The sequence below is a fragment of the Lissotriton vulgaris genome, chromosome 11 (assembly GCF_964263255.1).
Source record: "Lissotriton vulgaris chromosome 11, aLisVul1.2, whole genome shotgun sequence".
In the NCBI taxonomy this organism is placed as follows: Eukaryota; Metazoa; Chordata; class Amphibia; order Caudata; family Salamandridae; genus Lissotriton; species Lissotriton vulgaris.
Genome location: NC_141699.1, coordinates 280,254,482 through 280,267,656, shown reverse-complemented (window position 1 = coordinate 280,267,656; position 13,175 = coordinate 280,254,482). Strand labels below are relative to the sequence as shown.

At 46.8% G+C, this 13,175-nt stretch overlaps 1 protein-coding gene across 1 annotated transcript in view; it reads left to right on the top strand.

Moving 5' to 3' along the window:
* SLC8B1 (solute carrier family 8 member B1) overlaps positions 1–13,175 on the top strand; it is a 210,775-nt gene that overhangs the window by 61,345 nt on the left and 136,255 nt on the right. Inside the window, exon 2 of the mRNA XM_086943252.1 lies at positions 1,755–2,114. Within this exon, the coding sequence (XP_086799378.1) occupies positions 1,935–2,114 (180 nt within the window). The 5' untranslated portion in view covers positions 1,755–1,934. The remainder of the gene's footprint in view (positions 1–1,754; positions 2,115–13,175) is intronic.

Sequence of the window (13,175 nt, the reverse complement as noted above, 5' to 3'; positions counted from 1 at the left end):
TTAAACGCAACATCGTTTTCTAACATTTGAAGCACAGATAAGCAGTGATAAACAAGGAGTCACTTCCCTGGTGGCTTTGGAGCTTGGGAGGAGTGACGTATTCCATGACCGAGTTCGGCTGGCTCAAGTCACTTCTAAGCACCAAACACTGTAAATTTGCCCGGGTGACTTGCCACACTCCTTGTGTGGTAGTTGTGGCAACACTTTAAATTGGATGAAATGACACCTTGCTTAAACAAGCGGTCTTCAAAAAGGAGACGGCGGAGCAAGTGGGTGAGGAGAGAGGGAGAGAAGGTATGGAGCAGGAGGTGAGCCCGCGCGTGGTGTGCGCGCCCTTACATCAAACGAAAGTGAAAGCCGCAAGGATGTCGAGCCGGGAGAGCAGTCTGCTCTTTTTCTAAGCACATCCTCATGCTTGTGGTGCGCCGCTGCGCACTCCCGCAAGCTGTATGCCGCCACAAGCACGAGTATGTGCTTGGAAAAAGAGCTGCACAACGGCTAAAGGTCTCCTATGCAGTGAATGCGCATTGCGTAGGCGAGACCTGAAAAAACAGGTTCAGACACAAGAAAAGGGTTATTAGTTAGCTGATGCAAGAGTGCAGATCACAAAAGGTGCGCCAAAGGTGGCCAGCGTCCGAGGGCGTCACTTGTAATAAATGATATCTCCAATGTCCCCAGGCCTTTAATGATAATGGTATATCACTAGGCCTCAGTGGCCTTTGGCGCTCCTTTTGTGACCTGCAATCTTGCATCAGCTAACTAATCTTGATAACCTTTCCCTGAAGAAGCCCTCTTGAAGGGTGAAACGTGTTGGCTGGTTCCTAAAGTGTTTGAAAGATATTTCAAATAAAGTACTTACATCGCAAACCAACAGTACCTACGAAAGAACTCTTTTCTTTTGTCAAAGCCAGTAACTACCATAGGCAAGACCTTTTGGCTTTGCCAATCCTTGTGTTTGGTAATGGGATCAATCCTGTCATCTGAAAGAGCGCATTCTATGCAATTACGCCAATGTCTTCGAGATGAATTAAATTAGTAAGAGGTTGGTGTGATCATTCGTAGATTGATAAGCAGCAAAATGATGTCTTAAGGCTCGCCCTGTGAGTGGTCACCAAGCTGCGATGGAGAATGTGACTGTGGAGTATGTTCTGGAGAATGGGCACAAATCTAAAGGTAGCTGGCTGCAACTCTGCACAGAACCAGTTGTAACCACACCCTGAGAGGAAAGAGAGGTGGAGATAAAGTCGCAAGCCAGGAGAGTAAGAAATCCCCATCACACAGCGAGCCTCCAACTAGGAAATGCCAACCTCCCCCACAGCGCCATATTTACGCCTGCACTTTGTGGGGCTGTAGAGCAGACAGTCCTAGCGCGGCACACCGACCACAGGATGGTGAAATTATGTATTTGCCACCCTTGCCACCATCTGCTGCATAGGTTGCAGATTTCAACAACAACGTGTCCTAATTCAAACTGATTAAAAATCACTAAAGAAAGACCACGTCGTCTCGCGCATCAGTCGAGCCTTTGCAAAGGTTAGATGATTGCTTTTCAGTTGCTGATTGCTGCATTGAGATGTTTAAGTGGCACTAATGAGGTGAAACGTTTGCAAAGTTGTGAATTAGTTCTATAACCGAATGTGCAATGTTATGTTCCAAATTTCCCCGTTGTGAAGTTTTTTGTTTTTTTTTATCTATCAATCCGCCTGTTATCTCGGGTAAGTTTAACAGTCACACTTCCTCTTTTGTCTTGACAGTTGCAGTCCCAGTGAAGTGTGAGGACACTCTATGCCCCTGCGGAAGCCGAGGGTGAAAAACAGAGGCCGCTGGGAGCGTGACAAAGCCGAGTGCCTGGCGGTCTGTCTAGGTCTCGGCACCGAGCAGGGATGGATCGACCGGCAAGGGCCCGATGAGAGGCGCAGAGGTCCCCAGACAGCATGCCCCTGACCGCCGGTCTGCTACGGGTGCTGATGACGGTATGGCTCGCCGCCTCGGGCGTCGGGGCGCTGGCTCTGGCGGCTCCAGCGGCCAATGTCACGCGTGGCGCGGAGGGCGCGCCCTGTCACTCCTTCTTGGCATGCACAAACACCTGGAGCACTGGCGAGAGGTCAGAAGACGTAAGTGCACCTGTCCCTAGTTCTCTTTCCCTGTCTTACTTACCCTGTCCTTTTAGACCCGGTTTACTGGTAGGTTGGGTGTTCCGCTCTGTCTTGTTTTTGAGTAGCTTACAACGCCCGAACTTAAGAAAAATACGCTCGTTACTAAATCGCCCCCACCCCCAGCATTTCCAGACCTCTGGCCCACCTTCTTCCAGTTTGTTCACTCTTTCCACATTTCCGTTTTTTTCTCCACGGGGGTTCAGGCTCCTCGTGTCGTGTTTCACCCTTCACACCTTCCCACTTCTCTTCCACCAAACACTCCCTGCCTCTTTATTTCACTGCTGCAGGTTCTCTTCCATCTCTGCATTCACCCTTTGAATTTCCCACCTTTTTCTTCCTCCTTCTTTCCTCTTATTTCTTCTCTCTCTTTTATTCTGGGTCAGAGTCTGATTGGGATCAATTTGCGCTTGTCCCCAAAAATGTGTGCGGGTGGGTGGGCCCCACCTGCAATGCTAACATGTTTGACAGGCAAGTCGACCTCTCCCCATCTGCTGTTTTTGGTGTTTATTAGTTATTCTGCAGGGCTGTCAGAAATGTATGTCAGAACTGAGGAGTTCTCACACACATTTACACTCCCTCGTTGTCTCCGAAGCGGATGTTGGCCCTCCCTGCTCTAGTCCCTTTTCGCGCACCCATCCCTTGCTCACTGTGTCCTGAAGTTGCGGGGTCTCTTGGGTTGCGCCTCTGTCAACCTTCCCTACCTGTATGTTGGGTCTGCCTCCGTCACAGGACAACATCCCACGACTCCTTCTCTCTACGAGGAAACAAGCCAGCCTTACGTTCTGTTATGGAAGTGATGTCTTGCATAACAATTGGCAATTGGTTAACCTTATCTGGAAGCATGAGAATTGCTTCCTGCCTGAGTGAGTGCATAAGCTATTAAAAACAAAAAAAATGATTGAGTGACTGTTTGAATTAAATTTCTGCCACTCGTAATTACTTCAGGGGCATTCCAGCCCCTCACCAGATCACTGAATATAAGAATCTACAATATGCACATCGGGTTTCGCCCATCCCAAAAAGGTAATTCCAGATCTCCTTTAAATGGGAACCCGAGCAACCTAAGGCAAGTTTTGGATTTGTTTGGCCTCATCAAAGAGGTGCAGGTTGAGTGCTAAGGCTTATCTAGTAATTACTCCTATATCTCCACTGAAAATTCATAGGTTTAAGGGATCTTATAGTTGGAAATTAGCATTTAAAAAACCTTTGAAATTCACTGGAAAACCCTAGGCTTCAGGGACGTTATAGTTAGTTGGACATTTCACTCGTACAAAACCAGAGAAATTCTGTCGTTATAGTTAGTTGAGCTAACTATAACTCTCACCCGCAATGCACCGCTGATGACATCACATATTAAATCATTCATGACATGGTCAGTGACATCACGGATGACATCACTGATGACATAATCCAGTGACTGTGTGTTTCTATAAAGTTTAAATATGTTTTATATATATATGCCAAATTGTATTGAAGAATTAGTGGATGTATAAGTGTCTGGATGGAAGATATAGTAGGTGCGTGACTGACTGTATAAGTGAGTAATTAAACATGTCTTACTGCATGCATGGGTTAGTAACTAAAACTGTGTGAATGTCTGTATCAGTCTCTCAGTTGGTGTGTAAGCATATGCAAGGGTTGGTGAGTAGCTACATGAGTGTCTATACAGCTTTTTGATTGGTTGCCTGAGTATTTATATGAGTGCCTGAGTGTGTGTGGGTTGGTGGGAGGTGTGTGACGCTGTGCATAGATGTGAGTGGTTGATTCACTGGGTGTATGGGTTCAAGAGTGCATGTGGAAACAGCTGTATGGGTGAGTGTGTATGGGTGTGTTGGTGAGTGAATGGATGTCCCTGTGGTACTTGTGTGAGTAACTACATATGTAAAAGGCAGTATATGTGAGTGATGGTGTACGTAAATAACTATATGTAAGAGTGAGTGATTGTGAGTGGCTGTCTGGATGAGTGTGTACTTGTAGCAGTGATGGTATAGGAGAGTAAGAATGCATTAGTATCTGTATAAATAAGTAGGTGGTGTGTGTATAACTGTACAGGGGAGAAAATGGAAGTGTGATTGATTCTTTGCATGACTGACTAGGTGTGTGAGTAACTCTGGATGAGTGGCGGTGTGTGAGTGTCTGTATAGGTGTATGAGTGCATATGATAGTGTTGTATTGATGAGTGACTGCATGTATAAGTGACTGTATGGGTGAATGAGTGGATGTGTGTGTAGACCTAGGAATCAGTGAGTGCGTATGTAGTAACTGGTATTGGTGTGTCTATGGTTTCAAAAATGGTAGTCCGTATTTTAGAGTGGGTGCATCAAAGGTTAAATTAGGGTGTGAGGAGGTGCATCAGTATTTCACGTGGATGACGTCATCAGTGATGTAGTTTGAGATTATATTTATTATACACAAGAGGGGTGGGTAGAGTAAGTATGTAATTTGAGATGTCCTCAGGGATGTCATCAGTGATGTCACTGACCATGTCATGAATGTTGTAATATGTGACGTCATCAGCAGTGCATTGCGGGGGCGCGAGTTATAGCAGCTGAATTTCTCTGGTTATGTCCAACTAACTATAATGTCCCTGAAACCTATGTTTTTTTCAGTGAATTTCTTTTTTTTTTTTTTTAATTTTTTTTTTATTAGACAATGGCGATATGCAAATCAGCTCTGACCCTGTGCCCCATGGGAACAGTCCAGTCCGAACTACAAAAGCCATGTCCTTCCCAGAACGGAATCAAGCATCCGAGAATAAATACATTCCCTCCCACCCCTCCCACCCCTCCCCGTCACCCTGACCAAGACCATGTCATAAAGAAACGACTTATTACATTCATAAATCTGAAATTAATACATTACGATTCGCATTTCCTAAGCATAGAAAGAGAAAAAGAAATGAACAAACAGAATACAATCATAAATGTCTCTGAATCCACAACAAGATAGGTGCCCAGATCTGCATGCCCCTTAATCTTTTTTTAGCTCCTTTGTTCCTATAGATTGCCATTTCCAGGCTGCAGGTCGCTAATAGTCTAGCCCTCCATTGTTGGAATGCCGGTGGGTTAGGATCTAGCCATGCAGAGGCGATACTAAGTCGGAATATTGCCATAGCCACAAATATCAATCCCTGTATATTTAACTGCTGTTCACCATTCGCTACCCCCAGCATGATTTCCTCTGTTGAAACTGCTAATCTTGTTTGGCATACTTCTGAAAGAAATTCTGACATATCTTTAATCAAGCCGGAGAGCATGTTACAAGTGGCAAACATATGAACAATATCAGCCCCATAGAGTGCACAGCGAGGACACGTAGTTCCCTTCCCTGTTCCCCATTTGGCGATTTTCTTAGGTGTGTAATACAGGAAAAAAAATGTTTTATAAAATTGTGCTTGTAGCTTTATCGACATTAACGAGTTTTGGGCTAAATCATAAGCCATGCGGGGGATTGTAATATGGACTCCCAGCAGAGCCTGCCAAGCAGTGCATTGTTTATCCATATCATCTGGGGAGGCTAGATTCAATATTTCATAAATTTCCCCAATCCTGGGGGTAATTTCTTTACATAAATTATCAATCAATTGATTATTCTGAAAATTCTCCCGCCCGCCAGTTTTCTTTAATAAGAAATCCCTGACCTGCAGAAACTTAAAGAAGTCCCTATGGCTAATATTATATTCCTCATGTAGGTCTTCAAACATCTTGAGACAGCCTTGTTTATAAAAACAGCCCAGCTGCACCACCCCTACCGAGGCCCATCTGTTCATACAGCTATCGTGAAATATAGGGGGTAGATCGTTATTGCTGTTCACTGGCGTATAAAATGAAAATCGCCCCAACCCCAAAATCTTACGGACATTACACCATACTTTATAAACACCTACAATAGTTTTAAACTTGACTTTCTTGAAGTAGCTATCGTTGGTATGTCGCCAAAAACAACCAGCGCAATCTTCTCCTAGTATAAGTTCTTGAGGTGACGGGATCTCTAGGTTAATACCATCAAGTGAAATCAGTTTAACGCAATATTTCAGGACGGTGGCCCAATAATACAGCTTAAAGTTAGGTAGAGATAACCCTCCTCTTTCCTTTGGTAATACCAGCCGTTTAAGGGCCCTTCGGGGTTTCTTATATCCCCAAATAAAGCTTGAAAACATAGATTCAATAATCCTAAAGATTTTGGGGGAGAACTCAAGGCAAATGGTCCTGAAGAAGTATAAAAAACGGGGCAAAAAAAGCATCTTAATCAGATTACAGCGGCCCCCTATGGTCAAATGTAGGTTATCCAGTCGGGCCAACTCTTTCAGTGAATTTCAAAGGTTTTTTAAATGCTAATTTCTAACCATAACGTCCCTGAAACCTATGGTTTTTTCAGTGAATTTCAAAGGTTTTTAAATGCTATTTTCTAACTATAACATACCAGTCACGTTTCCAGAGTGGTGAAGAAAGGTGAGCGAGGCCTCTGAAACACATCTTAGCAATCCCACTGTGTGGGATTTACTGGAGGAACAAAGAGGAGTTGTTAGCCCCCAACGTCAACCTTGGTGGCCAACTACCTCGTTTATTACCACCAGTAAGTCCCACACAGCAGAATCTCTAACTTGTTACATCAGGGCACGACCCCTCCCTGCACCACTGTGCAAACGCGCCCCCCCTAGCACATTGTGAATTGGGGGATTAAGTTCCCTTCAATCCTGAGGGTCCCTCAGGGCCAACTAGCCCACCAGGTACCTCCAGTAAGCGCCATAGAGCTGCTTTTGGCGCTTACTGGTGGTACCTGGTGGGCTAGTTGGCTCCCAGGGACCCTCAGGATTCAAGGGGACTTAATCCTCCAACTTACATCGCGCCAGAGGGCCCGTTTGCACAGTGGTGAAGGGAGGGGGTGAGGTGTGATGTGACAAATGTGCAAACGCGCTCTGTGGCGCATTTTATGTTGAAGGGATAAGTCCAGTTGAATCTTGAGGGTCCCTGGGGGCCAACTAGCCCACCAGGTACCTCCAGTAAGCGCCACAGAGCTTTGTTGCAGAGAGGTGGTCTGAGGCCCGCCCCTTTTTATACCTTTCTGCAACGCAACTCTGTGGCGCTTACTGGAGATACCTAGTGGGCTAGCTGTCCCCCCAGGGACCCTCAGGATTCAAGGGAACTTAATCCCCCAACTTAAAACGTGCCACAGAGCACCTTTGCACACTTGTCACATGATGCCCACCCCCTACCTTCACCACTGTGCAAACGTGCCCCGTGGCACTTTCTAAGTTGGGGAATTAAATCCCCTTGAATCCTTAGGGTCCCTGGGGGACAACTATCCCACCGGGTACCTCCAGTAAGCGCCACAGAGCTGCGTTGCAGAGAGGTGTAAAAAGGGGCATTAAGCCTCCCCGTGGCCCCCAACATTGCACTCTGGGTGCCCTGGGTTGGGCCAGGGCACTCAGCATGAAGTGGCCAGGCCCGGGGATGGTTTCTCTGTAGACAAAAAAGTGGGGATCCACGTGGTCCCATCCCCTTATACTAATTGCCCAGTCCTCGAGGAATGGGGTCCCTGGAGACTTGTGGGGGGGCATGTCCCCCCTCCCGCTTCCAGTAATTGTCCATGCCCTGGTGGAAGGGGTCCCCAATGCCAAAATCGGCTGAGGGAGAGGGCTGCATGCCCCCTCTTTCAGTAAATGGCCAGGCCCTGGGAATGGGGTCCCCAGGGCCAAAATCGGCCCTGTGAGTGGAGCTGAGTGACCCCCTCCCTTTTTAGTAGTTGGGTGGGCCCCTGGTAATGGGGTCCCTGGGGCCATAAACTGGCTTGACCTGCCGCTGAGCCCCCCACTTCACATGGCCGGTGGCGGGAGCCTGTGTGGGGGGTTGACTGCCGGCCCTGCAGCGAGCCCACCTCTGCACACGGCTAAAAGCAGTGCGTGGAGGGGGTTAGGTGCCTGCAGCGTAGGCCAACCCCACCCGCGCACAGCCGGAGGCCATGTGTGGTGCAGGGTTGGATGCCTATGGGGGTAGGCCGCAGGGCTTGGCCTTGTGGGGGTTGGATTATTGTAATGTAATTAAATATTACTTAACGTTAAAACCCCAGAAATTCACAGAAAAAAAATCAAACGTTACAGGGGCTTTATAGATAGAAAATTGAATTTAAAAATCCCTTAGAAATACACCAAAAAAGAAAAGGTTGGAGGGACGGTATAGTTAGCTTCAGATATTGCACGCACAAAAAAAATCCACAGTTATAGATATACTTATCTCAAGAAACTATAACTTGTGCCCTCAGGTAATTATAACTCAAGTTATTGTTGAGAAAACTGTGCATGGCGAGGGCGTGAGTTATAGTTACCTTAGGACACAGGGCAAAAAAGCATTTTTGAAAAATCGGGACAGATCTGCTACTGCAGTGAAAAAAAAAAAAACGATTCAGAAAAGGGGGTGGTGATGAACAGAGTGTCTGAATTAAGCAGACCACTCTTACCCAGTCCAAAGATCAGGGCTTGATCCATCACCGTTATTTATCTCACTGCCCCATCCCAGCTCAGAACCTGGCTATATGCAAATTAGTCTGTCCCTGGCCCAGTGTATCATGGGAACAGGGCAGACCAAACTACCAAGCCAATTCTTCACCAGAAAGGAGACAAGCTACCGGGGACCGGTTTCTGGCATTTCAGCCTCTTCGGCCCGGCTTGCTTGAATCCTGATGGAGCAGTGAGAAAGGGACTCATGTCTGAGTATACCCTGCCACACCTATAGTGGCCAAAAACGATTCAGAAAAGGGGGTGGTGATGAACAGAGTGTCTGAATTAAGCAGACCACTCTTACCCAGTCCAAAGATCAGGGCTTGATCCATCACCGTTATTTATCTCACTGCCCCATCCCAGCTCAGAACCTGGCTATATGCAAATGAGTCTGTCCCTGGCCCAGTGCATCATGGGAACAGGGCAGACCAAACTACCAAGCCAATTCTTCACCAGAAAGGAGACAAGCTACCGGGGACCGGTTTCTGGCATTTCAGCCTCTTCGGCCCGGCTTGCTTGAATCCTGATGGAGCAGTGAGAAAGGGACTCATGTCTGAGTATACCCTGCCACACCTGTAGTGGCCAAAAACGATTCAGAAAAGGGGGTGGTGATGAACAGAGTGTCTGAATTAAGCAGACCACTCTTACCCAGTCCAAAGATCAGGGCTTGATCCATCACCGTTATTTATCTCACTGCCCCATCCCAGCTCAGAACCTTGCTATATGCAAATTAGTCTGTCCCTGGCCCAGTGCATCATGGGAACAGGGCAGACCAAACTACCAAGCCAATTCGTCCCCGGTAGCTTGTTTCCTTCCCAGTGAAAGAATTGGCTTTTGTAGTTTTGGTTTGCCCTGTTCCCATCATGCACTGGGACAGGAACAGACTAATTTGCATACAGCCAGGTTCTGAAACTGGGATGGTGCAGTGAGCTAAAAAACTGTGTTGGATCTAGCCCTGATCTCTTGACTGGGTGAGAGTATTCTGCTTAATTCAGAGACTCTGTCCCTCGCCACCCCTTGTTGTAAATAAGTGGAAAAAAAAATGCACAGGCTCCTGCACTTGTTTTGAAATGAGCCCCCAGGTGGGCCAGGTCCGGGGCACTTTTATAAAAAAAAGTTTGGTGCGCGGGTAACCCTTCCTAAGGCACTTAGAGGCCCAGGTACGCAACGTCGCTGGGGCTTTTTTCACAATAGAGGGGGCACGCGGAACCCCCTCTTGGGTTTGCTTGATGCCCTGGTGATCACCACCTCCTCATGGCATTAATTTTAATCATGGATGAGGATCATGCAGACCCCTCTTCTGTACGAATGAAAAGCCACAGGGACCACTACCTCCCCATGGAAAACAAATAATGCTGGCAGGGGCCTGCGTGACCCCCTCTCTGGGCCATATACACCCTGGGGAAAAACACCTCCCTGAGGCCGGCCCGTGCAACCAGAAAGAGTGAGGCCACAGGGACTTTTTGGAGCCATATTGGGCCCTGGGGACCGCCAACCCCCAGGACCGGCTTCTGCTAAGTCCTGGGTGTTCACCCCGGGGACATAGCTGTTTGCTCTTACTTGCCGGGAGCTTTGACAGCTCCTCTCAAGTCAGATCAAACACAAACTCGACTCTCCGCAAGCGAGAGCTGTGAATCCACTCCCACTTGCTCGGAGAAGAGTTTTCAATTGTTTCCCTGCAGACAGGCAGGGAAACAAACTAAATGGTTACTCTCACATATAGAGAGCTGCATTTTACAGGCTCCCACAGGCGGCCGGAAGCCGAGTGGGACCGTGGGGGCCTTGAAGCTCCCTGCGGTCCCCAAGCTGTACATTGGGTGCCTTGGAGTATGGGGTCCCTGGGGCGGAAATGGGGATGGGGGTTGCACAGCTCACCTCCCCCATTGAGTTAAGGCCAGGCCCTGGGGGATGGCGTCTCTGGGGCTGCATGTGGCAAGCAAGGGGGGGGCGCGCAGCCCCCTCCCACTTTAATGAATGCATTTTGTTCTGGGACGGGGGTAGTCCCTGTGGCCCGTGGGGGGGGGGGTCTGCGTGCCCCCCACATGATTTAAAATTTAGCCCTCGGGAGTTGGTGTTCCCCGGAGCATATGAAATCCCCAGAAGGGGGGATCCATGCAGCTGCCCCTTTGCTTAAAATAAATCCCAGGGGAAGTGGCGGTCCCCGGGGCTCATAAAAGTGAACACTGAGCACCTAAAAACGAGCAGGAAAGGCAAAATGGGGCAGAAAAGGCAAAACAGAGGGTAGAAAAACAAGCAGAAAATGGGAAACTGAGCAGGAAAGGCAAAACAGAGGGCAGAAAAGGCAAAACAGAGCAGAAGAGGGCACAATAGAGAGCACCCACTCACTCACATACCTACTTAGACACTCATGCACCCATTCATACACACACGCTCCCCATTTATAGTGGGGTGTGTGTGTCCATTAAGACTCACGCAACCACTCAGAGACTCACACACCCACTCACAGACCCACTCAGACTCGCACACTCCCTCACAGACCTACTCATGAACCCACTCACAAACCCACTCATTGACTCGCAAAGATACTCAAGGACCCACTTACAGACCCACTCAGACAAGCATCCACTCACACACTCAGTAAGTCACTTATGCACTCACTTCCAGGCCCCCCCTCACACACCCATTGAGACACTCACTTGCTGAGACACTCATTCATTCACTCACTCACTGCCAAAGATTACAGGTTAAATTTAGGATTTATTTTTTTTAAAACCTTAGAAATTTACTTAAAAAAGCATAGGTTACAGGGACGTTATAGTTAGAAAATAGTATTTTTAAAAAACCTTAGAAATTCACTGAAAAAACAAAGCTTACAGGGACATTATAGTTGGGCTCAGATTTCACTCGTACAAAACTAGTGCTATTAATCAGTTATAGTTACCTGAGCTAATAAGACTAATTGCTACCACAGAAAGAATAGTATTTTTAACTTATACTGTAGCTTAGTATACACGCTTAAGCATTAGAAACATTTATGAAACACTCATGGGATGATGTCATCAGTGATATCATGAGTGATGTCATTGACCGTGTCATGTGTGATGTAATATGTGAGGTAATGAGTAGTGCATTGCGGGGTGTAAGTTATAGTTAGCTCAGGTAACTATAATCGCTGAATTTCACTGGTTTTGTGTGAGTGAAATCTTAGCCTAACTATACCATTCCTGTAACCTTTGTTTTTTTTCAGCGAGAAAAAAACGAAATATAGATATAGCCAGGTAGGAAAATCAAGAATTAAGAAACTCCTCAACTGCAACTCGGACTTTATAATATACTGCCTAGTTTGCCCTTGTGGCAATTCATGCGTGGGCAGCATGGTGCATGCAGCCAAAAAACGTGTCCTGGAGCATATGAGGGCAATAACCACTTAGGATAACTCTTACCCAGTGGCGAGGCACTTTTTTCTTGAATTTCACCAAGGCAGAAGCGGCAAACGTAAGATTTTTTTGCCCAGACCAGATACCACACAAGGAACATTGGTGTGGTCGAGTTAGGTCTATAAGACAATTTGGAGTCTAAATACATAATCATGTTGGGGACCAAGATGCCGACAGGGCTCAATACGGAAGAGGAGTTGTGGGTGCATTTTGGTAGATATCCCCTATGGGCAGGATGAGCGCTGGGGCCCCTGATATTAAGAGAATGAGGACAGGATTTTATGATGGGATGTAGAGAGGCATCCAGTTTGGCTAGTTTAAAGTTAACCCTTAGTTATCTTTCTGAGAGAGGATCCTCGGAGGATTAGCAATAGGCTCACTCGGGGCAAAATTCTTCATATTCCAGTGAGGATCCCTTTAGCAGGCATTGCTGGCCCATCCAGGGCAGAATTTGTGGGAAAAATATATATATCTATGGCCACACCCCGGGGAGCGCTCCGGGCGCGCTACGCGACTTGCGCGCAAAAAGCTGATTGGCCCTCGGGTGTCGGTAAACATTCCAAACAGTCCGGAGCGGCCGCCATCTTGTGTCTCGGTAGGATCGCGGCACAAGAGGTAGCAAAAACAAAGGGGGAATTGACCATAAGGGGCAGAGTAAACCCCCCCGACCCCATAGATTTGATGTGGGGGCTAAAAAAGGGCCCCGTGGGGCAAAAACATTTTAAAAATTTTTTTTCGATTTTTGCGGGGGGAGCGCCCGGTACGCACACCGGGGAGCGGACTGGGAAGCGTACCATGGGGAAAAAAGAATGACAGAGTTTTTTAAAAATGAAGCCTTTTTTTATAAATTGGAGGTAGTTCTAAAAACTTATTTTTTTCTTTTTGTTGTTTTATATTTTTTATTGTTTTTTTGAACATTTTTTTCTTTTTTTGGCTTTTCTGAACAGTTTTATATTTTTTTTGTATTTTTTATGGGGAGAAACAAAAAAAAGGGAATTGAAAATAGCTCAACTGGAGCACAAAAAAACCCAGAAAAAATTATGGTTTCCTCGGGCATTTGTGGTGATCCATAGTAACAGTGATTAGTGTAATGCTTTTTTCACCATAACTAATGGTTTTGTTACA